Genomic DNA, 25,353 nt, shown 5'->3' with positions numbered 1-25,353 from the left:
CAGTCATTACATGAACTTTAAAATCCCCCAATATATCATTGCTGGTTCCGCTTCAGCTTTCCAAGCTGTAGCACGGGTCAAGTTGCATCAGTGCCCAAGAGGTTACCAGAGCCTGCTGCAGCTCAGCAGTGCAGAGCGAAGCCCAACCTTTCCTGTATGCCTGCTCTTCCCTTGATTAAATTCCTAAGATTAAGTACCAAAAGAGGGCAGTTCTCAGACTAATCTGGTAGTCTCCAGCACCCACCTACAGCCTCCAAGGCAGCTGCAGATCCTCATACCTCASCACTCTCCCATATRCAAGACCAATGTCCAAAGCATCTTTGTTACAACAGTGGGCTGTGCAAGGGATAATCACCAGCTACTGCTRTCAGCTGTTCCCTAATGTGTAAGGCAGGAATCTGCGCTGGGAATATCCCCAACAGAGATACCTGAACCTGATTTTTCGTAGAACGTGTAATATAATGCAGCCTTCAACCTAGCAAAGCCATAACTCCTGTCAGCTTCAACTGCTGCTGGGAATTGTGAGTGCTGCAAATTATACCCCAGGGTCTCGAGTCAGGCATCCAGCAAATAAGGAGCATAAAATTAATGCTCTTGTGTGGAAAAAAGTGTCTAAATGACCTACGCTATAAACTGTATGAAAAGCTAAGCCACAGAAACAATTTTTTCAGGTGAATAACCATCCCATGTTTTTCTGAAAATCCCAGTCACCACACACTTGAGAACTGCTGCCACAAACTAAGTGGAAGGCCCTAGAGACAAGRGTATCATTCAGTCCCCAACCTGATCCGTCCCAACAGGCCTTGTGCACAGGCTGTTTTCCACAGGCTCCATGAATCACTCAGTAACTGAAGGTTATTGTATAATAAATATGCATGCAAGGACAAGTTGGGGTTGCACCACAGGCACCTGCAATTAAAGCATCTTCTAATGGGAATGCTTATGAAGAAAGCTGTTTCTCAAACAGACAACACTGATATTTTATTGAATAGAGATACTCTAGAAGTAAAAAAGCTTTGGAAACATAAAATAGGCAAAAAAATGCCATTAACCTAGCATWAAGTTATCAGTATCAATATTTACTGAACTACCTCCTTAAAAAATGATCATCATTAAGTATCAACTGTGTGCTGCCAAGGAGTTATCCATTTGTTAAAATACTAAAWTACAAAGCCGCAGAGTATGCAATTCTGTACAAAACCAAAAAAGTTTAAAAGCAACAATCTCCCAAACCAAATCTTTTCTGTCCAAAATAAAGTACAGATTGCAGTTCAGATCTCAGGATACACCCCCTCTGATATCTGATAAAAGTGTGCCATCTTTTCAGAAGTTTGTTCCTTCTTGAAAACATGAAGTGATTCCATTCAAGTCTATGTTAAAACTTTTGTTGAATTCACTGTGGTGTTTCACATCTGCTGAAKCCATAGCTTCATATGTAGTGTAGAAATTTATAATGTATCAAAACGGCTACACGTGCAATTTTGTATTCTTCATCTATTTCTTTGCCTAACCTTGTGCACAGCTTATAATTTAAAGTCAATAGTTCACAGATCAGTAAAAGACTTTCACCAAAAAGGCTGAGATTCCTGTTATACAAATAACTTATTGCAGTATTGCATTTCAAAACACATATAAATTTCAGTTTATCCTATCCAATTGCTTAAAGACAAAAACATAGATTTATTTATTTACCTGTTTTTGCTTTGTCTCTGAGCTTCTGAAAGCTGGCTCTGTAAATTCCTGTTGTTCTCTGTTAATATCTGCATTTCCAGTTGCAGGTTCACCAATTCGCTTAACTGTTCCTAAACAAGAAATGCAACACATTTCGACACAGAATGCGACACAGAAATGCAATTCCTGTTTTGATTTTTGGTTTTGGTGGAATCTATTTTAAAAGTCAAATGGATAAAACCCTTTGAAAGAAAACAAGCCCATTTCTGYTTTGCAAACACCTGCACAACCCCTTTATTTACAGCTTTGTTAAAAACTTGCTTCAAAAGAAGTAAAACAGTTTCAGCAGCAAAAGTAATATTACCATTGATATCCATGCACAGTAATGAACTGAGACCTCAGGAAAGTGAGATACATGGACACCTCCAGGCAAGTTACCACCACCTGTGTAAAACTTTCCTATCACTGGAGATAAAGGGCTAGGAGAGCACTTTTCCAAGAAGCTATCAGGCCAGTTATCACACTAGGCAAGAAGACCAAGAGCATTCCTGCATTACTAGATTTACTGCTAACGAGGGCCCATTAACACACAATACAGAATTCACATTTACTTTAGGCCAACAGCCGWTTCAGTGTTTAACGTACAGTACCTTAAGTCTCAGAATTTCATCATTTTTAGCCCTTCGCTCTTCATTCAGTTCACGTACAAGGTGTTCCAGAGTAATTGCAGAGGCTCTCCGATCGGCTATTTCTTGTTCATGAGATTCCAAGATTTTTGCCAGATTCACATCAAAATTGGGAGGAGTTTTTGGACACTAGCAAGTTCAAAAAAAGAATCTTGTTGTTTAACTTGTTAAACTTTTTCCATGAGTTGAGTTCTAATAGCCTTTAGAGTGAAAGCGTTTCTCTCAATTGCCATACCTGAGGAAAYGTTACTGAAGATGAGTCCACAAAGCAATCTATTTGCTTCATTTTTAATTCATATTCATTCTTCCTCCTCTCCAGTTCTTCTGTCTTTTTATCCAACTATTAGAAACCCCAGTTAGAATTAGGTTAGTGCATAATACCTCAAAAAAGTTAAATAGCAGAGAGATCTCTACTTTGAACAAACTATTTACATATATCCTATAGATGATTTAAAAACATTTCAGACTTCACTTTCATGGTTGCTTTCTATGTTTATCTAATAAAATCGTTAATTGCTGAACAGTTGCCTCTAACAAACACTGTTTAAAAGCAAGCTATATGCTTTTATATACACTATATGTCTATGTCTACATCTCTAATTGAATTGTGTTGTTCTTGCTGGCTTTTTTTTTTGCCTTGGGAATGTTTAATCTGCAATTTAAATGGATTAGTAACAGAGATGAACTAGTAAGACCTTCAATAGCAACAAACATGATCTAAGACCACCAACAATTTGACTGATATAGGCTTAATTTCCTGAATGAACATGCTAACATGACAGAAGACTCTTCTTTCCGAAATCTGTCTTCCTTTATTAGAGATTTGCCAAAACRGGTAAGATATATTGTAGGCAGCACTCTGACAGTTAGGACTATTAACGTTTGAAAAAGCTTAAGTTAGCTATTTGTTCTCCCAAAGCTCCCAATCACTCTCAGACTGCATCCTTTACAGCACTCAATAATCATGTCCAATATATAATAATAGTGTTTGTGAACAAGGGCAGTAGAGGAAAAATAAAGCCTTCATTTACACTAGTTGGACTGCAGGTTTCTCTCCTGGGTACTGGTAATTCTACTCAGCTTTTAGAGACAGCATTTTTGCCATCTCTAGACACTTTTCTCAAAGTATTTAAAGGTTACCTAGTCTTTGTTCAAAATCCTTGTTCAAAGCACTGCTCACCAAGAGTACTGTGTACCAAATGTTCTAAAATTACAGGTAACCCCYCACCATTTCCACAAGTTATTGATAACCACGACTGTTCCCAAAGAGCTAATTATGGGGAGACTTTCTTGTCATACCTGTTCCCTCAGTTCCTGKATTAGAGTTTCTTTCTTTGTTATGTCTTCCTGTGCACACTGGAGCAATGCACCGTGTTTCTTAGAGGCTTCCGTCAGCCTCATGAGCTGCTCCGTGGTATGATGCAAATCTTCACACAGAAGGTCTCTCTATTTTGAGTTGATGGATGAATTAAGAAAATAAAATATTAAGTTAAGAGATATAACTGTAAAGCTTAATCCACATTGAATTAGTGATCTTAGCCGCTTTTTTACTGCACTGCAATTCTATAGATGCCTCTGGATTTGTTCAGGAGCCAGATATAAGCTCCTGATGACACAAAGGATAACACCATAGTAAGAATGCAGTTACTTTTGCTAAAAACCCTGCACAATCCAAAACAACCTACCACAAACCCCACACAATTCATCTCGCAGGAATCGCACACTATTTGAAGACATCATTCTTGCTGTCTGATTGGATTCAGCGTGTGGAGTAAGAAAGAATATCTTGTAGAACTTGAATTTAGTCATACAGACGGGCCAGTTACTTTGAGTGAAGGGCATGTTCTCCAAAATAAAGGGCAATAAGAGGAAAGGCCAAATTAAAAAGTAATAGTTATAAAAGCAAAGCTGTAGTTGGATCAAACATGCATCCTAAATCTGTTTCCAGTAGATGGAGCTTTTGGATAAAATTATGAGTGAAGAGAACTATCCAGTAAAGTGGCAGTGGGGGAAGAGATAACATTTTATATAKTCTTCTAACTTCTATTTTAATTTCTCGGCTGCATCATCTAATACTGCTGTCAAATTCAGCTGCTGTCTCCTCAGTTGCCTTAAGAATTAAAGTAGGCCTTTAGCACAGGTATTTATAAAGCAGTTTATAAAATATTTGTCAAATAATGTGATAATTTAACAGTATTTGTCAGGCATTTCACTAAAAATTACTTTCAGAATATCCGAATTAGTTATATTTGAACTAAATGAGATTAAGTTTTATACTAGTGTTTTGAACAAAAGCACATAAAATTCTTCTGTTAAACAGAAAATCACAACACAAACACTAAAGCTTTTACCTCGATGTTATCTGCTATTTGTTTTCTCTCCAAGGCTTCCATCARTTCTTCAATCTTCTTTCCCTGATCCTCTATGATTCCTTTGCTTTCTTCTTTTGCAGCCAAAACAGAATTATACTTGCACTACGAAAAATGTTAAATTAAATTTTAGAATAGGAATGAAAACATGTGATCAAAGAGTGTTGCCAAGTACAATATAAATAAGTGCATAAGTTTTATGACAACTACAAACCTCATGTTAAAAACTCATCTGTGTGAATGACACTAAAATTAGTGAAATGTCACACTTGCTCAATTCTACAAAGCAGGGATTATAAAAATGGCTGTCAGAACTAAAGAAAAATTAGTAATTAACCACTACATACTTTTATTACAGATAGAAGAGATATATAGAAATTAGTCTCAGAAACATCCTGTCCTTAGCACCTTTTGGATTCATAGTTCATAAGTACAGAGCAACCAATCAAATGTTTTAGATGCTATACCAGTTTCTATAAGATCTATTTAAATAAATCAGATGCATCATATTTATACACAGATTATTCACATAAGTAGTTTTAACTGTGTTTACAGATGTAGAAAATAACCATTTCTCAGTTACAGTTCACATAAAAATTGACTGAGCTCAGCTTCAATTATCAATGTCTTAAAGCACCAATTTCCCCARCTGTGAATGTCAGCTGAGTGTAGCTTACAGGATGTGAATAGGTCCCTTCAGAGACACTGCTCTTTACCCACCACGTGGAAAGAGTTCGGTTTGCAAGACAGCCTTAGGCAGAAAATGTTGAGAAGATTTCAACATGTCAAAACAAAGAAGTTTCCTTCCATAATACTACAGCAAGTTATGCTGTCTGAGTCCCGTGATAAGACATGTCATTGCCTTCCATTTTTGAAAACCTATGCTATGTCCTTCAAAATGACAGAACATACATTTATGTCCTCCAGCTCTCTTGTCAGCCCATCTATGGACTCAGTTTTATGATTAATTGAAGACCTCAGCTCCTGGATCTGTTTCATCAAGTCAGTTACAACTTCCTGCAAGATAAGAAAAAAAAAGGTCACAATTAAAAAAAAAATATTTATTACTGGGTATTGTTAGGTATATATGTTGTCAATTCCAAGTTTCAAACAAATGTATTAAAATTGCAAATTTCAATACCCACATGTAAAGGAATAACAGGAAATGTTCTGTTAAATCATGAGTTTTTGTACTAAGCATTTATTTAAAAGCTAAATAATCTGCTCTGCTGACTGTAAGAGAAGACAAGTCCCCAGTACAAAAGTTTAAGTCAGTCTGTGATGCATTTCTAAGAGGAGATTACAATTGCTAGTTGAAGTTCAGATTTGTTAGGGAGTACCAGATTCTTCAGACCCTACACATCAGATTTGTTTTTAGCAGAAAAAAAGCAACACTTGAAACAATGCATTGTGTTCGTTTACAAATATACAATACATATGCAATTTCTTATCTATTTTACATATAACATAAGTGTTTGTGCTAGAAGAACTTCTGTTATTTAAGCTTTCAAAAGCTGGAGCAGTCTTTGCATGTAAGAGTGCTTCAATTTTATTGATAGAAAGTCACAATCATACTCAAGTTCTTACAATGTCTCACCTTTTCTATTAGCCCATTTCAACACTGACTGGAAGGCCATGTTGTTCAGTAGGGAAATTATGCACTTGATGTTTTGCCCACCAGATAGTTTAAGTCTCTGCTGTCCTTTTCATCCTCTCCCCCTTCTCTCCCTTCTCCAGTTATCTTATATTTTTTTCTAAGCTTATACCAGTTTTCTCCCATTGTTCAAACTCCATGTGAGTAAAAGATAGAATTTATTTTACGTAGATACACAGCCAGACTTGCCTAGCATTACCAAGAATGTTGAAAAGGTTTGGGGCTTTCAACTCAGCTTCAGAGCATGTAGGTACCTGGAAGACTGGGATATCAGTAACACAAATAAGCCCAAACCTTATCTGCATCATTTGTCTTCTTCAAAGAAGCAATAATCTCTTCATCAGCAGCCACCTTCTGTTCCAATTTCAGCAGCTTTGCTTCCTAGAAAAAAAATATTACCAGTGAAAGAAAGCCTTAATTACTTATGAAATCTGTTTGGTTTATGCACAAAGCTGTGAAATAGAAAGAACTAAGTTGCTTACTTTAGTGGAAGAAAAAGGCAGTAACAGAGTAATCTGAAACTAGAGAACTCTACATTTATTTTACTGTTAATTTACAGAACAGGCAGTTCACCAGTTAGAATGCTATCAATGCACACAGAGATCGATAAACATACAATTTAGAGTCATTTGACTCCAGTGTTGTACCTGCTGCTCACATCGTGTCACCATTTCAGARGAAGGTTCCTCCACTTGTGCTTTTTCAAGTACTTTCAAGAGCTCTCTGGAAAAGAAAACATGTTCCTTGCAAGAAATGGAATCAGAATGCAAGAGCTTTAACRAGCATCATATCAGTTTATTCTTAGTTACATTTAATTGTGAAGAGTTCTTTAACAGTGTCTCATCACTATATAAAACACTTAGTTCAATTATTAGTCATACACTGCTCTCAGTGTTGGCACTTTCCCTTTGACGTGAAGAACTACATTTGTAATATTAATTGAATATGTGAAGATGCAGCACTGTTCTACAATGGGTAAATCTAAAAAATCCATTACATATCATTTCTACAGGGACAAACACACACACTCCCTTACTAAATGCTCCCTTACTAAAAGTCCAGCACAGGACAAAACCATKGAAGCCAGCTGGAAATAAATCCCATACCCAATCAAAACTCACTTTGAATTGTTTTCTTTGTCTTCTTGTAGTTGTAATGTTAGTTTTTGATTATGYTCTTTTTCTGCTTCCAGGAGTTTCAAGAGGGTCTAAAATATGAAAATTACRCATTGCTGTTACAATTGGAGGTGAAGATTATTGAATTTAGAATAATCTAAGCAAAACAAACCCCAGCCCCCCCCAAACTCCTAAAACTCAATTTAAACAATTAGACTACAAGAAGTGTTAAAAACATGATTTYCAATCTGTCAGTGTGCCTTTCAATGCTACAGCAAGCTTGCTGAGCAGGCAAATAGCAAACACTGCAGAAAAGCAGGCAAAATCGTTTGCAAAAGCCCTTGAGATACCTCATTGCTGTTTTGCAGTCATTGCTGTCTGACAGCTTTTCAAGGACAGCATCAACTAAACTGCAGGAGAGTGATCCAACACAAAAAGGCACAGATCATTTTAACAAGATCACTACCAGTATAGAAAGTGGCTCCTTACAAAATTTTCAGAGATAAGAAATAAGTTAGTCTTAGCTAGCACTGAGATCCATAACCAGTGTTCCAATGTCCGGGTTCTTTTGCAAAGCGGTGTCTCATTCCTTTCCTAATTAATCCATTGCTCTCCAAATTCCCAGAGCATTTTCTTCAGCCAAAGAACTTACTATCTCATCATGCTATTGGATATTGCTTCTAGCTTYCAGTTGCAAAAAGTCTTGCGCTAGATTAAAAAAACATCTGGATGCATCTTCCAGATGAGACCACTAGGAAACCTGTTACTACTGTGGAACCTATTATCCATGTGATAATAAATATAATCAGAATAATAACCAGTGATTTAATAACATGTATTAAATAATCTGGCTTCATGAAGAATCATGTAATCCAGTTTTTAAAAATCCTTGATGGTCTTACACAAAGCTCCGTTTTCATAGCGTCAGCTTCATGCTTTCTGTCCTCGAGCTGTTGCTTCAGTTGATCCATTTCAAATTTCGTTACTTCCTGTAAATTGTCATAGTCATCCTGCAGGCTTGCTTTCTCCTCAAGAATCTTCTCATGTTCTAGCCTTTATTATGAAAGAACACAGTATTAAGAGACAAGAATTTGTTCTATTACAGAAATGCCCTAATCAATTGCATTTTACAAGCTTGAGATAATCTTGAGAGAACAAGCTCGAGAGTATAGTCTTATTTTTAGAAAAAACAAATAAAGTGACTATAAGGGGTGGCATTTTTAATCAGAACCCCCAGATTTATAAAGAACTTTAAGGGACACTGGCAGAGATGACAGTACTTTTAGTTCCTATATCTACTTCTTCCCAAATTATACACACACACAAATTTTAGTCACTGCCTTGATTGYGGTTTTATCTCTTAAAAATTACTCTACAAAACCAACACATCTGTAACTATGAGAATGATGCAGGGTAGCTAGACTATCCATTTAATTGATGCTTGTTATCATTGTGCCCCACATCTTTCCATATTCTGGACAAACACGGATCATTTCCCTTTAAACTGYTGCCCTGAAGATTTATTTCATTCGATCTTTCACAAAGGGGAAAGCTAAGAGGGATAAAAGAGCTGTTAGACAAGTTTGATGAATCATGTAATTAATGGAGTGTTAGTGTTTGATGAATCATGTTGTTAACAGAGCGTCCACAGTAAGAAYGTTTACCACGTACCCTCCAAAAGTCAGAACTTTTGCTAACACATAAGACATTACAACATTGAGTTTCTATCCCAGRTTCCCAATATCACAATGCCCCCACTCAGAAGATGATATCAGCTAAGTCAGGACTAAATTGCAATAATGTAGTTAATCTTTTCAGGAAAAACACTGTTAGCTCAGTTGCACTGAAGATTAAAAACATAATTGATTTCCAATTCCTAAAAATAATTAATGTCAACTATGGAAAGCAACGCAGTGCGCTTTTTAGGCTTCTATTGTCTAGTTTCTTTATTTTGTGGTTTCTTTCTGAATGTATTTTTAGATCAGCATCATTATGTCAGCTGCTTTTTGGGAACAGATTGAAAAGTAGTAGTTAATTTTAGGCATGATTTTTTTCTTTTTTTTTCCAGTTTTGTCCCCTCTAGACACTTCAAAGAGTCATAAGGTCTCTATTTAGATTATGAAGATCAAAAAACTATCAGGAAGATTCTATTTAATGGAAAAGTGCTATGGTAAACCAATATTGAAATTAAGGAAGCATTATGTTAGTATTTTCCTGTATTTACTGTATTTCCTGTTACTATTCCTTAGTATTTTGCTCATTTCACTGTTTTTCACTAAGACTTGGAACAAGGCAGGAAAGACTTGAGCAAGAAATAGGGGAAGGACATAAGCATAAAATGACAAATAAATAGATGATAAAGGATAAGGTCACATGCAGGAAAGTAGAAATAAACCACTAGTTTCAGCTGACAGGAAGGCGAAGATATTTCACCAGGCTGCCAACATACCTGACGCTATCCAGCTGGAACTGTACGTCCATGTGTCTGCCAGAGAGCTGACTCATTTCCCTCTCCTGTTTCTCCCTGAAGGTGCTGTACTCCAGTTTTACAGCAGACAGCTCCTTGTCTGCAGACTGTAGGACAATGCGCAAGTCATGGACCTCACTTGTTAATACTGTTGAAAAACAAATATTTTATATTTTATTTATTTTGAAAGCTAGGCTAGATACTGGGCAAGGAACACTACAGAGTCTCATGTGACAAAGTCTCACCAAACTTCACATATATTTAGTAGAATTAACCRTGGAAATCAAACAAAAAGAGGGATATATATTAGAGTCAGTGAAAAGAGAATAAACAGAATCAGAAGGATTCTAGATGATATTGGAGATTTCTGCATTTCCATAGACTGATAATGGATTTATCCTTTACTTTTAGTTATTTTTTTCTCTCTTTATAAATACATATTATCTACTCCTTCACATTCAGAAAGAGTAATTATCGATGCTGTATACTGCACAACAGCAGGTAGATAAAAAGCTGTGCTTGTAGTATTAGATATTTTCTGCTTTAATAAAACCTGTAAGACATATAACATCTGAAACCAAAACAGMGGCTTAACATTTGCCATTTTTAATTAAAAACATTAAGGTTACTTAATATTTCACCCAGAACTGTGTTCCATTGTGTTTACATTGACTTACTATCAGTCTTGCTTTGAGCGTCTTGGAATTGCTTTTCGAGTAACTTAATCTGTTCCAGGAGCTCCTGGCGCTCTTTATTCCAGTCATTTCTTTCTGATGAAAAAAGCTTAAGAAAAGAGAAGTAAAATTTTTGAATGTAAATCAGCACAGGAATGGTTAAATCAAACTTGTAACAACAATAGCATGTTAAAACATTTCTTCAACTGATTATATACTGAAGGTAAGTAGAGTTTGGTAAATCCATACCAGGTCGAGAAAAAATTATTTTAATACAACTGGAGAAGTGAAGTTATCTAAGGAGAAAGCATTCATTTAAAAGCAAACCACAGCTTGGGAGCTGAGTGTTGCTCCAAAACAAAAATATTTGAAACAGCACTGCCACAGAAAGAGCTGTTCAAACCTTACATGTCATTTTCCACATTAAAATAAAAACTAATTAAGGAAGAGTTGTGAATATTTTATATAGTCATGACACTTCAGTTACAGTTAAGACAAACAGAATTTTCAGCATTCCGAAGAATCACAGAATGKTTGAGATTGGAAGGGACCTCTAGAGGTCATCTAGTCCAACCCCCTGCTCAAGTACGGATATATTACCAGGGTCGCTTTAAAGGTCTCAATTCTTGGTAATTATTGTTGTTTCTCAAGATACCATTAAATGTAAGCCAGACATCTTGAGTGGTTTTACTTATGTTCTGATATCAGAGCAAGTAGGCTCAAAATTGCACCATATTTTTCAACTGCAATGTAGTCCCCATCTTTCTGAACAGCCCTGGACTGAAATTCTAGTAGCATTTTCATTTGAAAAAAATTAAGAAATGCTTCAGACCTCATCAAAAGACAGTTAGTTTGAGTGACATAGATTTCAACCTGTCATGTATGTGTATGTACCAGACACACACACACACACACACTTGTGCAAGTCCCTGCATTTTACTGTTCTCTCACCTCCTGTAGTTGTGCAGAGTGATGCTCTAGCTTATTAATATGCTGCTCGAGTTTTATATTCTTGCTTTCCTCTTCATCCAGCTTTGCCTGCACTGTACTCAGTTGTTCCTGTGACACAACAGACATTCAAAATTAGAACACATCTCTTCAAATTATTGTCACATGCCAGATCACAGTCTGTGCATACTAAATATAAAAAGTATCAACTACTTTATTTTTTTATGACCCAAAACAACAGAAAACAGAATATTCAGAAATAAACTGGCATCCCAAGTAGTCGATCTCTTTCCTATTGCTGGTGACATTGCCAGAACACAAGGAGGTCCTTCAGACCATGCAAGGACTGAATCCTACAAACAACGTGTGCTTTAGTCTTCAGCCACTTTTATCTTCGAGAAATAAGACTATAAACAGAAGTTACTCAAAATATAGACTAGCTTAATTTCTTAAAGATCTCTGCAGTAGAGTAAGCAAAGAAGGAACTGGGCTGCTCTACAAGGTTTTGCACACGTTGAAGTTTCTTATTTTCAGGAGTTCAGTTAAATTTGTAGCACTTCCCTATTCAGGCAAGGTACAAAAAAATTGAGGCATAATTCTAGGCAAGCAATATTTGGCAGGTTTCTTCAAATAACGCAGCCATACACTAAGCTTGGGTGTTGTTCCAAATACAGTYGTCATTATGAACTTAGACGTTTCCTTAAAAACAAGCTATCAGGCCAGAATAGCAAAGTTTAAATGTTCCTGAGAATCTAATGAAACAGTTTATTGAGGAATGTAAGAAAGATGTTCTCCAGACAGAATGCAGAGCAAGTTTCAGCTCCACACATCATTAAGATACCAAATCCCAAACATTTTCAGTATTTTCACTCTATTTCCCCTTAAATACAACATATAATTAGAGAACTGTTTCATGAAGCCTTAACTATGTCTACTGCTTCAGTTTTACACTTAAAATATTCTTGCTGTAGCAGATGGGGAGGAATGAGATGGGACAAGACAAAGCTGTTTCATGACAGAAGCCTTCTTTAAAATAAAATCAAGACATACTTCACTTTTATTCAGAACATTCACCTGCACCACTTTGAGTTCCTCTGCAATGGCCTCATAGGCTTGTTCATTCATCTCTGGGGGAACCGGCTCTTTTAGAAKGTCATCCATCACCTCCCCTGAACACTGGAAATCTTCAGAATGATAATCTGAGATTTCTGGGCTTATTCGAGGCACCAGGCGAGACCTTAGCTGGTAAGCTTTTGTTGGAGTGGTTATGTTCTGTTAGAAAAATTACAAAACAATCTTTAACTATAAAACAGCATTAGACTGTCTGGTAACATATCTAATGGTTTATGAGCAGAATAATGAAATAAAAGGCTTAAAGCGAGTCACCATTCCATACTACTATGATTTTTCATATTCGTTATCTGATTACAAGTAGCACTGACTCAGAAAATTTTACAATAAAAYACAATTTTTAGTTTATCACAGTTTATGCCAGCACACTAGTCAAGGATTGTATTAATAAATTTTATGTTCTCACACAATTCATGAGGAACTGCATGTGGTTATAAATACCCTTTTTGTACCTTAAGAGTTTCTCTATGCAGCTTATGTAATTGAGAGACTTCTCGCCGCTTGTGTGCTTTAGTCGCCTCCAGAATATTTTCCAGATGCTGGTTTGCTTTCCGAAGGGACTGSAGCTCTGATTCCAGTTCCATGTGCTTTTTCCTGTTCAGAAAAGTGTTACTTCTGTTAAAAAGGCTAGGATGTTCATCACCATCAATAAACACAAGGCAATGTATTGGCAATGAGCATCATATTGAAGCCAAACTCTCGTTTTCCCCAGCTCCTCTTCCCTCAGGAAAGGGCTAGGAAGCACAGTACGAAATAAGCTGAGAGCTCTGCAATTTCTGTTAGAAGAAAGGGATATTACCCACMCCAATATGGTTTTAAGCTTTAAAAATTATCCAGGTACGTGAGAAGTCTGAACTAGTCGTAGCTGTGATTAAAGAAAATCCTTCCTTTCTTCTCTGTTAAGATTATTTTGCCTTGTAAGGGGTACCTTAACTAAAAGTCCATCACTCGAAAGAAATTTGGGAATACTTTTCATTGGGTAATTGGTTATTACTGTGACAGTTTGCTTTACTGACATAACTGAAGGGTCAAAGTCTACAGACAAACAGGAAATATTTTCATCTTTGGGGCGTTTAAYGCTATCACTTTCCCTCACAATCTTAGAATCTGCAACAAAATAACATAGGGAACAGAGCAGAACCTTAGTGCCTATTGCTGAGAAAAACAGCATACATTGATTTACAAATCTATTACATTTTACCGTATTTTTTATAATGTATACAACTATTACTTGCACATATAATTACACATCAGGTTACTCTGAAACTAGAAGCAAGTTYTATATTTAGATATTCATAATGAATCCAGAGGATCAAAAGCACTTTTCTGATTGATTATRCTCCACTAACAAAATGAGAGCAATTCAATTCAGTGGGTCTAGAGGGTAATTCTAGAGGCACCAGGCAGAAAATAAGTCTTCAGTTTCCACCTCCCCATTGTYTTAGGCAAAGTAGCTTTGTAAGGTCTTTCTTGCAAATTCACACAATTGCACAAATCTGTACAAATGACAATGCAGGTGCCAGCTAAAAGAAAAAAAAAAAACAGGTCCACATTGCTTTCCAGGTGAATGCTGTATTTGCTCAAATGCAATCATTTTTCCTTGCATCTGACAGCACAGATGTCAGTTAATGAAAATATTTCCAAAACAAGCACAGTGAGACAAACTCCCTGTTTTATCGAAGAGGATGACTATGAGAATTTCAGAGGACAGGTATCTCCCGCATACGTGAAGTATTTTTTTTTGCATCTTAGCATAAAAACTTGCTGCAGAGCAGATAATGCCTTCAGATTGTTTCACTGTTGCTTCCTAGCCCATAACAGCGATGAATTGGAAAGGATTTTGAATCTATGTCGTGTTTTTCATAACTCTTAAATGCAAAGAATGTATTTACTCTTTATCCAGAATGTATTTTTTTAAATTAATGTAAGTAGTACTACAAAATACATTAAAATACGAAAGATATTTCTCTACTGGTTGTCTCACTTGGTTAGCTCTTTGAATTCTTCATATTCTTGCTTTGCACTTGCCAGTTCGCTCTGGGTGTGCAGCAGCCGGGCTTTCAGCCTTTCAACAGATGCCACAGAGTTGCCCTCCACTGCTATGCTGGTGGAGTATAACTGATGACCTAAAAAATAAAGGATAGTCCCCTCTTAAAACAGAGTGACTTTAAAGAATATAGTTTTTATCAAAATGAAAACCATTACATGCTTTTGAACAGCAATACAACCAAGACTGAACAAAATGAGCATTTGCACGTGAAGAAAAAGAAGAAAAAAAGTGGAATATTTAGTATTACTACAACCTTCATGACAACTAACAAAACAAAATGAGCTTWAGGATGTTGTTCACATGATGCACAGGAATCCAAATCCGATGCAATTGTATTTGCATGTAGGCTGGCATGAATAAAATGAAGCAAATTTGTTTCAAAGTTTGCGGGTATTACTTTGAAGAAAAGAAAAATATGAGCCAGACGTAATCAACACCACTTTCCAGTCAACAGAGTAAGCTATTTTGGCTCACGAAAGCATTAGCATATTTTTACCTCCACTGTTTTTATCTGTGGCTGAAGCTTCCAAAAAAGCCTTTTCTAGCTCTGCAATTGTCTGAGCATCAATTTCTTSGGCTCTTTTCACTGATTGCAAAGATTGAAGTCTTTTATTCTCCTTTCTGAGGTTATGGTTCTCCATGGCATACTTAGCAATTCGTGGGTGTTGCTCCATCTGCAATGAACAATATTTTTTCAACAGCTTTATTTTTCCAAATAATGCTATACATTTAACTGTTATGYACAACCCTTAGCAAACATTAAATTGCAATGGGAGAGAGAAAAAAACAAAAACAAAATCAGCATTCCTTAGAGTAGTTAAAGTTACCTAAATGCTTTTTATTTTCTTACTCTCTTAGAGTTTACTCTCAGAAGACAACAGGTCTTATACTTGTTTATTCCTTTACTGCTAGTACAGCRTTAGAAGCCTCCTGAAGCTCGAGGTCTGTACTTTGCTACTTGCCTTCCTCACCCTCCTCAGGATCTGGAGCTCAACTATTTCCTGGTGACTTACCAAGGCCATCCCCTTGATTGCAGAAATCCAGTCACATAAGCTAGAAAACTCAGATAATAAAATTGGTTTTAGAAATGAAAAATAAGCACCTGTTCTCTGAGTGTCTGTAGTTCCTCCCTCAGTTCGTTGAGGAAATCCTCTTGCTCTTTTGGCAATAAACTTCCACCAGCTTCTTTGTGTAATCTCTCCAAGCGAACAATATGGTCTTCCCGGAATTTAACTATCATTTTATTGGACTGAATAAATTTCTCCTTCTTGGCACAGAGATCTTCCAGTTGAGCAATTTTTTCTAATAAAGTCTTAAAAAGCACATATGTAAATTAACAGAATAAAATGACAGTAGCACTAGTTGAATTTCTAGGTTGTATGTATTGCATATATATATAAATCAATCAGAATTCACAATTAAGAATAATTCACATAAATAAACAAAAGCTATGTTTGAATAGTCTGTGGTTCATTTAGAAAAGATCTGTAGAGAGCAACAGCTCATACCAAGAAAAAATTCCCTTATAACCAACTGTACTTATTGCAAAAACTTTATTCTGAAGAAGCTCTAGTACAACCCTAGGATTAAAATATCCATGAAGGGAGATGCAARTCAGAGACATTCCTAAGAACTGCAGCTTTCAGTTCAGTTTCTTCCAAAAGAAATTTGCAGAATCYAGTACTGCTTCATGACATGAACCACAGCACAATAAATGGGATGTGGAACCAAAGCACAATAAATGGGTGTGATTGGTAGATTTGTCTGAATTTGAGATGAAAGTTTTATCTTGGTCATTTGACTGGTTCTTATGCAAACAAATATTGTTGTCTTTGGGCAGAGCATTTTTTGTTCAAGAACGAAGACAAAAAAAATAAATCATGAACAGAGCGTGTTTCAATACGTTCACCAATTTCTTTTCAGAGAGTACACAGAAGGYGCTGCAGGAATATTAGTGCTTTCTTACCTTCTTCTCACCTTCAGATTTCTCCCAGAACAACATTGCTTCAAGGAAGTTGTTCATGTAATTTAGGTTTTTCTTCTCTTTTTCAACAGAACCTACAGAAAAAGTCAAAGAATCAAATCTCATATTTGTTAAGATACTAATTTGAAACAGGTTTTCCTGCATATCTAACACATCAGTTACATATATATGTTAAAAAAAAAAAAAATACGCCTATAGAAAAGCAATTCTGCAAAAATCGTTTGTTACTTCCAGAGCAAAGAAATACTCAGACTGTACTTCTTAGACACGTGCTAACTCTGGAAAAGGCAACCAATATACAYAATACTATTAAAAATAATATGATTCAGTAACATCATAAAACAATTACAACATATTTATCCCACATTAAATAGCTTTAAGATTAATTTTATTAAAATTAAACAAACAGCTTGTTCAGCTGACAACAACTATAAAATACAAAAGCCCTTCAGAAATTAATTTGACAACACTAAGACAATATTGACATTATTATCGTATTTTGTAAACATTGGAAGTAGATTAATTGGTTTATAAAAAGGAAATTCAGGAAAATTAGTGAAACAAGTGGACAATTAATGATTTATTTTGGATGAAAGTGTGCACACAAAGGATTAAAGGGTTTTAACTTTAAAAATTAATTCAAAATAATTTCCCCGAATATCCTCATACAGCCAGCATGATACTCATTTATAGAATAGTAATCACTGTCGTATCTAGGTGCATAATAACTAGCCATTGTAATTTAATATATTAAAAAAGTAACGATTTAACTGCGTACARTAAATAGCTCTGATGAATTAGGTACTGTAAAAAAATCTCTCTTCGGCATTTAAGCATTATTACAATGCAGGGGCTTGTGAATACTGAAAGAGAATGAACAGCCTAAGTCTCACAAATTRGTATAAAATTCTAGATATAAGAGAAATATAATTCAATACACAAATTTGTAAGAGGAAGAAAGATAAAATAGCATCAGGCTAACAATATCTGAAAAACATTATATACAAACATAAGCAATTTATTTGCAAGAGGAATGCAGTCTCTGTAGGCCAACCCCCACAAAGAAAAAAACTATTCAGAAACTCAATAATCTACATAAAGCTCCAACATACTGGGCTGAAAAAGAAAGTTTTCTCCCCCTACCCATCTCTTACCTTGAGAAACAGAAGTTCCAGGTACTGATGGCACTGAAGTAAGTTGAGCAAGCTGCTCTTTCAACTTCTTCACCTCAGCTTGCAGCTGGCTCACGTTTCCTTGTGTGTCTTCATTTACCACAGCCTTTCACAAATATGTTAAGAGAAAAATAGGAGGAGTTACAAATAAAAATCTTAGAACATATAGGATAATAGTAAACTCAAATTCTGCACAGTGAAATGCAACTACTTCAAGTCTTTCCATCTTAGGGAAAAAGAATTARTGGAAAAAGCAACATTCAGTTTTCTGAGATATCAGTAAATTATACTTCAACAAAAAAATCACATTCAGGAAAAAAATTAGTTTCTTCTTTGTTGAAGAATTTACCCCAAAACTTTCTTGACTAAAGGTAAGCAGTATACACTAACGGAGAGGTACCAATCAGATGTCAAACTGTCATAATCCACTTAAGATAGAAATAATTTTCTTGGATGTTGACATATATAGAAACTAGAGGCACTAAAATACTATCAAAGCATTTTTAATCACAATTTTAGATTTTAATAGATATAGTTACATTATATGGATTTTAATGGAACGCTCCAAGAACAAACAATAGATAAAAAATAAARTTTTCTAACTTTTTTATTATTCATCTACTCTCTAGTTGCTGCACTCATTTCATAATGAAAATAAAACAAGTCTTCTCAAAAAAACCCAACTAACATTCAAAACAAAAATCACATTATACATAGATTATTTTAGAAATCTAAGTTTAGTTTCATAAATATTTTTGAGTTGCTGAGAGTAYGAGAGTATTTCAAGGAAGTTATCTCGTTTGGCAATGAATATGTAATTTAAAAGAATTTAAAAGATAAAAGTTAGTTGTCACACAAAAAAAATAGTCACTCTCACCTTGTTTTTAATCAGCTTTGCTCGCTGAGCAAAATTAAGAGTGGACAGTGTTTCACCAAAACACCTGGATCCAGGATGAACATTTGCAATGATACAGGTTTTTGCATTACCGCCAAGGGAATCCTGTTTGAAAACACAGAAGCTGCTGCATTTGTGTGTTTTGGGTTATAGCAGGAAGCCATCACCTTCTTCTTAACAGTAGCTAACATTTTGAGCAAACTGCAAAATGGGGTTTTCATTTAACAAATTTCTATGCTTTTTAAGTTTCTGAATTTTCATTTCTAAACTTAATATAAAGAACACTACTAAGGAAAATATTTATTTTTAAAAATCCTGATTTTATATTACTAATAATCAATGTGAGTAACTGATGATTAGTAATATTAAGCAACATGGGCAAAAAATGAAGGAAAAAAGTAGATTTTTCACTTCAAACTTGGTTATTAGCACATTGGTATTGGCACTGTGTGAAGGTCATCTAGCCTACTCATTGCTCTTATGAATCTTATAATAGTGGTTGTCAAAAAATAAAACAAACAAAAAAAMCCACCCCAAACCACACAAGATCCATGGACAATTGGGCAACTTGACCAAAGAAATAAGTGGAACCTTTCCATTTTGCATATGTTTTCAAACATCTCAGGGCAATTTGTCACGGAGGTCTCAACCCCGCGGAGAAGGTAGAGGCTAAAAGCAATTAAAACTTTTGCTAAAAGCAAAAGCCCACAAGTTTCCACAGCATTCTCTCTGTAGCTGAGACAGTTGCAATTCTCTTCCAGTTTCTATGTATTTTAGGTTGCACTGGAAAAAAACACACAAAAAAATCTTCCAAGATTTGTGAGTCTGAGATCTACACAAACTGGGAAAATGAATGGCTGGAAAATTCTGCTGTGATCACAAAAGTCTATATTGTCACTAACTGCGATATTACTGTATTATAATACAAAATTAGAGTTACCTTTTATTAGCTAGTTGCAGAATTTTCCTATGTGCTGGCATTCACTAGAAAAATCTTTGGCCATTCCACCTTTGTTTATTTTGTTATTYATCTTGAAAAGAGCCCATGAGTTCTCAAAATAGGAAACTAAGTCTAATTCCTAACATCACACAAAACCTTATCACACACAGGATAATTCTGGRAGTTTCTAAGCACTTCAATATGCCCAAATTGTAGGAAAGAAAAATATGCTTTTTTTTTTTTTTTTAAATAACACATGCCTTTCTTCTGTTTTTACATATCTGCAAAAACACATTTCACASCCTCAGTGACCTGTTACACAAAAATTATCAATCATGACCAATATTTTTCAAGCTTTCTTTCACAACCATCCTCCTATTTCTGAGGATAATGTTATTTTTTAAAAAGAAGGGAAAAAGAAAGAGGAAATTGATTTGCAGAATCTCCTAAGCAATCTAAGAACCCAGCTACATGCAGAAAGATTTTGAAATGTTGCTGCACACACAAATTGATTATCTAAGAGATATTAACACACATTCTTATGAACCAAAGCTCATCTTTTTAATGTGAAACCCCCCAAATTTTCTTTCCTCTCTCAACTATCATAAAATCCTATTGATGTATCTCACCCGCAGCAGAAAGGTGAGCTTGGAATCCCGATAACAAATGTGTCTCTGTTTTCCATTACCCACGTCAACAAGCGCCGTGATGACTTGGCCCAGACAACTTAGTGATCGATTTATGTTACCTGCTTCCTAAAAAGAGGAGGAAACAGAAGTGAGAGTCTCTTTCAGAGATGGGGCAAGACAATATGCCTGAAAAAAATAATAAAAGAAACACCAATGTTACAGAATTGACCTTTAATCTCAGTCCTTCTGTGTGGGTGTCTTTTTGTCTCTCAGATCCTGCCAAATCTACCAGGTTGAGCAGGGAAGAGCGAATGTTCACAATCTCATTGTTTTTCTCCATTGATTCCACTGTGATAGTGAAGACTGCATGTGATCTCGAGGATTCTCTGTTCATTGAGGTAGAGGCAACACGGCGATTTCTCCAGCCCATAGTTAATACCTAAGCATAAATTAAAAAAAAAAAAAAAAAAAAAAAAAGTATCAAGTATTTCAGACTGTACCCAGTAATTATGCAAAAGTAACAGTTGCCCCAAACCCAACTTTCTTTTTTTTTCCAAATAAGAAAGTATTTTAAAAGGAAAAAAATAGAGCAGCAAACTTAAAAAAAAAAACCCACCACTTCTTTCCTCCTATAGAGCAACTACAGTTTGAGAGTATAACATATCCAACAGTGGGGTATGTTAGCAGAATACAAGCAAGGAATTATTTAAAAATGCAGAAGTATTGTGTCCTCACCACCTTGAAAGAATAAACCTGAATTTCTGGAACGTACATACTGCTCTAGTAGCWGTTTTCTGTTGCTATTCCAGAGATGCACAGTGCATGCATTAAGGAAAGACTTCTGCTACTGTAATTGATATATTCCAAACTTACATTTGTTGGATTGTCAGAAAACATCTCCTAGAAACGAGATTTTTTCCACTGTTTTTCTTGGAAACCAGAGATAGTGGAAGAGGGTGTCACAGACACAGTTCAGAAACATATATTTGAATCAAATGGAAATATTAACCAAATCAGCAAAGAGATGTATTAGCCAAACATTAAAAAGCAACTGAAGGGCTACCTGGTACGCTTCCGCAGCGGATGACAGCACCTGTTCAACAGCACCATCAACAAAGACTCCTTTCTTGATGTGCTCTCTGAGAAAGAGTCCTGCTGAAGCAGAATCTAGCAAGTCAAATATCTGTTCGTTGTAGATCTCAATAAAGGAGCATTTGCAGAGAAAACTCTTTCCACTGCCAGCCTGAAAAACATGGTAATTTACACTATAAACAGATTGGCTTTATTAAGTTTGGCATTTTGGCAATAAGTTTATGCACATGAACCAATAGTTTGCAAATATGTTCTGTATATTAGATACCTCCGATGCCCAAAYGATAACTGTTACACAGAAAGCTGGATGCGTTTACAGAGTAAAAATATAAGCACACTTGAGTCCAAAGAAAGACCACTATAATTCAGCAGATAACTCAAAGGATGTGYTGCCTGTTAATAATACTGATGCAGGGCAGCTGTAATTTAGCAGATTAACTGGGACACACCAGGCTTGCCAAAAAAATATTAATCACCAATCTTAAATTTTAAACGTAACTTTTATTGCAGTGATAAACATAAAAATAAGCATACCTTTTCTTTTTCACGTTCAATTAGAAAAAATAAGTATTCAAAGCTTCGTGGAATGACACCTCTCAGACTGTGAGTGAAATTATCAGAATCAGATGGTCCTAAGGAGATTTTTAACCAAAAAAAGTTTTAATTAGTTAATATTGTTCAATAGTAATGATCGATCCTTTTAAGATATCTTATAGAAGACTCAAGCAAACAGGTTTTATTCAATATATGGCAAAACACTCAATAAGCATATCAAAATCATGTTTCAAAATATAAGATTATATTCCATAATCAGATTTAAATGTATTCTAAGTGATGCTCATGAAAGGTAACGCGACTGCTAAAGATATTGCAAATCTAAAACAGCATAAACTACAAGGACTTCCATATAGCACATATACAAATGGGCAGGCATTCCAGCGCAGCTGCCTTATCCCTGATCTGAGGAACTGAGGAAAAAGGCTCTGTGCTCAAATAATTTCTAAACACAAGTAAAGGCAAGCACAGTTACCATTTAAAACTARCACTCTGTACAGCAGAATACTGAAGGCTTCCTTTATATACACAGGGGACCTTAAATATCTAGTTGGCTAGGACACAGTTATTTTTAAAACCTTACTATGTTTTCATGTGGAAGATCCATATTGGAAAACCAGAACTATTATTCATTTTTGAGACAACTTACTAAAGCTTTTCATTTCATTGAAAARCTTTTTCCTGCTGAAAAGCAGAGAAATTATACATTTTCAAAATGAGGAACTACTCATCACTCTTTYGGGATAGAGCATAAACAACTGCATTGAGTGGTGGGCCATTTCTTTTTAAACCATTTGCAGAAAGACAAAAATATACATTTATAGTAAAACAAAAATCTGCATTACCTCTGATGTTCAAGACAGACGGTATTTCAACTCAAGACAAAAAGATTAAGAAATCACTGAAAGATTAAGCTTAAGAACTTACCCATCATAGTAAAAGTTTTTCCAGATCCTGTCTGGCCACTAAGAAGAAAAAAATTTGGTTGTGAATTTTCACTTATCTGCATATTTTATGATATGTTCATAGTTTAATATCAAAAATATTTTCTCCCAAAGTAAGAATTTGATGAAAAAGCCAAAAAAAAAAAAAAAAAAAAGCGCCATGGCCAAGTAGAAAATCAGTTAGCTAAAAAAAAGAAAAAAACTATGAAAATATAACAGTAAATCTGACAACAATTCTCTTATATAAGTCATATTTCCTCCTCCTCCAGCCATTTTCTTTGTTTCTGCTAAAGATGGAAACAGTGGAACTCAGCATTGAAATGAGAGCTTTCAAATTTACACATAAAATTAACTTTGCACTCAATGTTTTGGGCTTTGCGTTGAGTTTGTAGAACACAAACAAAAACAAAACAAAGAATCCTCACTTCCAAATTGAATAAATCCTTTTTATAAACAGCTATTAACCATGCTACAAAAACTTGAGGGCAATTTCATTTCATTTTTCTGCRTTTATACCTTATAACAAAGAAGATTTCAGTTGACAGTTTTGCAAATGCTGACATAATGAAAACAACTGTCCTTCTCTTTAACAACACAATAAGATTTGTATTTTTAATGTAAGAGTAAATAGTAAAATTGGAATTAGTTACAACTGACGTTATTGACTATGTTTTAGAAGCACAACAKCTATAAATAGATGTAATGTTATAGTAAGAAGTCCTCTTCAATACTGCAAGAATAGTCCCTACGTGGTGGTACACTAAACAGGGAAGCACTTTAAAGGCTTACTGTATCGTTAAGCCAGGCTCTGGGCCTAAAAACCACTTGCACTCMTTTATACAAAGTTCTGAAGTGTTGCAATTGACAGGAAATACCAGTAAATGACTTACTAAGCAAAGATTGTTCCATTATAGCCATTCATACAGGATTCAACAATGTTTTTGGCCACACTTGAAAATACAGACTCCTGGAAACAAGGGAGAGGGGAGAGAAGAAAAACAAGGTGGTTGGCACCTGTGGTTCAAATCTCTTGTCTATTAGCATTCGCTATGCTCTAACCCTCTAACATATAAAATACATTGCATTATTTAAAGCCACAATTGCATCGTACCCTTAGAGTTCTTTTGCAACACAACAATATATTGTAAGTGTTTGTGACACAAAATCACACATCCTGAAAAAAAAATCTTGTTTCAGTCTAAAAGAACAGTGAAAATGAGCATCATAATGAAGACTTCCAAAAATATATCACGTTAACAATTGTCTACTGTTTTAGGTTGTAACTATACGAGTTGTTTGTACCATCAGTAGGTTAAARATGAGTCCATCACACTGAAAAGGTCCTGTTTGCCGTAGATCAGTTGCACTGTGCTGTATTCAGTAATCCGAACAACTGTTACTCTCATCTATTATCACATATTTCTTAAACCTGCAATGATAGTTCAGCTCCAAATCATAGCCTTTCTCAGAGTGTTTTTTAGTGTAATATTTGTGTACTAAATAAAAGTTTTAAGCCAATACCATTGCATTAAAAATTAACACCCAAGAAAGAACCTTTTAAGAAAGGTTTAATGTAAATGCTGCCATAATCCATACAAAAAAAAAGTGCCATAGTGTTAAAAGGTTTTACCTGCGTTGTTTCCATATTTGCAACATAATCAAAAGTGAAGATCTTTGGCTCAGGCTTCGAATGCAGACGAATGGTGTTTGTTGAAAGTACAGACAGACACAAGCCTTGATCTCCATCAGGTAATGCAGTTCCCTCTGAAGGGGGCCGTACCCTTACATAAACTTTGATAGCATCACCTTCAACACTAAATGAATATTTATGCATTAGATCATTGGATTATTTGGAAATAGATCTATCAGCTGTTTCATAAAATGAAATCACAAAAATCAGATTAAGCATGTGAATTCAGACAAAAGTCATGAATTCATTACAAGTCAGATTCATTGAAGCTGAAGATAAGGCAGATTTAAGAACAAAGAACAAGTTAACTGGGATTTATGGCTGTTACATTTAACTTCAGCTCTAAAAGCACATTTCAGAGGGAACTTGACACGCACATAGACTATAAACAACAAAGCTTTCAGTATAGTAAAGGCTTTAGAATAGGCTGAGGCTAAGATTTCACGGTTCAAGCATCTTTCTTGCTACTGGAGGTGAGAAAAGATTTTATACACGAAGCAGATGATGATATATTCCAGTGAGAAAGTTACTCGCATTTTTCATTGCTGCTCACAAAAGGAATAGAATAAATTTAAGGGGGTAAGATGACTTCATGACTGGAATGTGGGATAGGGATATGGYAGAGGAAAGGGCTAAATTCAAGGAGCAGTGCAGAGGTATGTGGTACTGGATTTGAGACAAATGACA

At 35.4% G+C, this 25,353-nt stretch overlaps 1 protein-coding gene across 1 annotated transcript in view; it reads right to left on the bottom strand.

The window, feature by feature from the left end:
• Positions 1 to 25,353, bottom strand: part of KIF15 (kinesin family member 15) — a 30,525-nt gene that overhangs the window by 3,357 nt on the left and 1,815 nt on the right. The window contains exons 3-30 of the mRNA XM_026034866.1: positions 24,607 to 24,790; positions 23,867 to 23,943; positions 22,960 to 22,997; positions 22,012 to 22,109; positions 21,449 to 21,628; positions 20,615 to 20,824; positions 20,386 to 20,511; positions 18,799 to 18,921; positions 17,904 to 18,027; positions 16,732 to 16,823; positions 15,868 to 16,077; positions 15,262 to 15,439; positions 14,700 to 14,841; positions 13,168 to 13,309; positions 12,659 to 12,856; positions 11,588 to 11,695; positions 10,640 to 10,745; positions 9,945 to 10,110; positions 8,398 to 8,548; positions 7,502 to 7,587; positions 7,028 to 7,103; positions 6,675 to 6,761; positions 5,639 to 5,743; positions 4,709 to 4,831; positions 3,657 to 3,803; positions 2,593 to 2,697; positions 2,322 to 2,486; positions 1,693 to 1,802 (exon numbers count right to left, since the gene is read on the bottom strand). Coding sequence (XP_025890651.1) covers positions 1,693 to 1,802; positions 2,322 to 2,486; positions 2,593 to 2,697; positions 3,657 to 3,803; positions 4,709 to 4,831; positions 5,639 to 5,743; positions 6,675 to 6,761; positions 7,028 to 7,103; positions 7,502 to 7,587; positions 8,398 to 8,548; positions 9,945 to 10,110; positions 10,640 to 10,745; positions 11,588 to 11,695; positions 12,659 to 12,856; positions 13,168 to 13,309; positions 14,700 to 14,841; positions 15,262 to 15,439; positions 15,868 to 16,077; positions 16,732 to 16,823; positions 17,904 to 18,027; positions 18,799 to 18,921; positions 20,386 to 20,511; positions 20,615 to 20,824; positions 21,449 to 21,628; positions 22,012 to 22,109; positions 22,960 to 22,997; positions 23,867 to 23,943; positions 24,607 to 24,790 — 3,657 coding nt within the window. The remainder of the gene's footprint in view (positions 1 to 1,692; positions 1,803 to 2,321; positions 2,487 to 2,592; positions 2,698 to 3,656; positions 3,804 to 4,708; positions 4,832 to 5,638; positions 5,744 to 6,674; positions 6,762 to 7,027; positions 7,104 to 7,501; positions 7,588 to 8,397; positions 8,549 to 9,944; positions 10,111 to 10,639; positions 10,746 to 11,587; positions 11,696 to 12,658; positions 12,857 to 13,167; positions 13,310 to 14,699; positions 14,842 to 15,261; positions 15,440 to 15,867; positions 16,078 to 16,731; positions 16,824 to 17,903; positions 18,028 to 18,798; positions 18,922 to 20,385; positions 20,512 to 20,614; positions 20,825 to 21,448; positions 21,629 to 22,011; positions 22,110 to 22,959; positions 22,998 to 23,866; positions 23,944 to 24,606; positions 24,791 to 25,353) is intronic.

This window comes from Nothoprocta perdicaria, unplaced genomic scaffold, assembly GCF_003342845.1.
Source record: "Nothoprocta perdicaria isolate Ctin4 unplaced genomic scaffold, notPer1 scaffold_150, whole genome shotgun sequence".
NCBI classification, from domain to species: domain Eukaryota; kingdom Metazoa; phylum Chordata; class Aves; order Tinamiformes; family Tinamidae; genus Nothoprocta; species Nothoprocta perdicaria.
The sequence above is the reverse complement of the archived record's forward strand: the minus strand, read 5'-3'. Positions and strand labels throughout refer to the sequence as shown.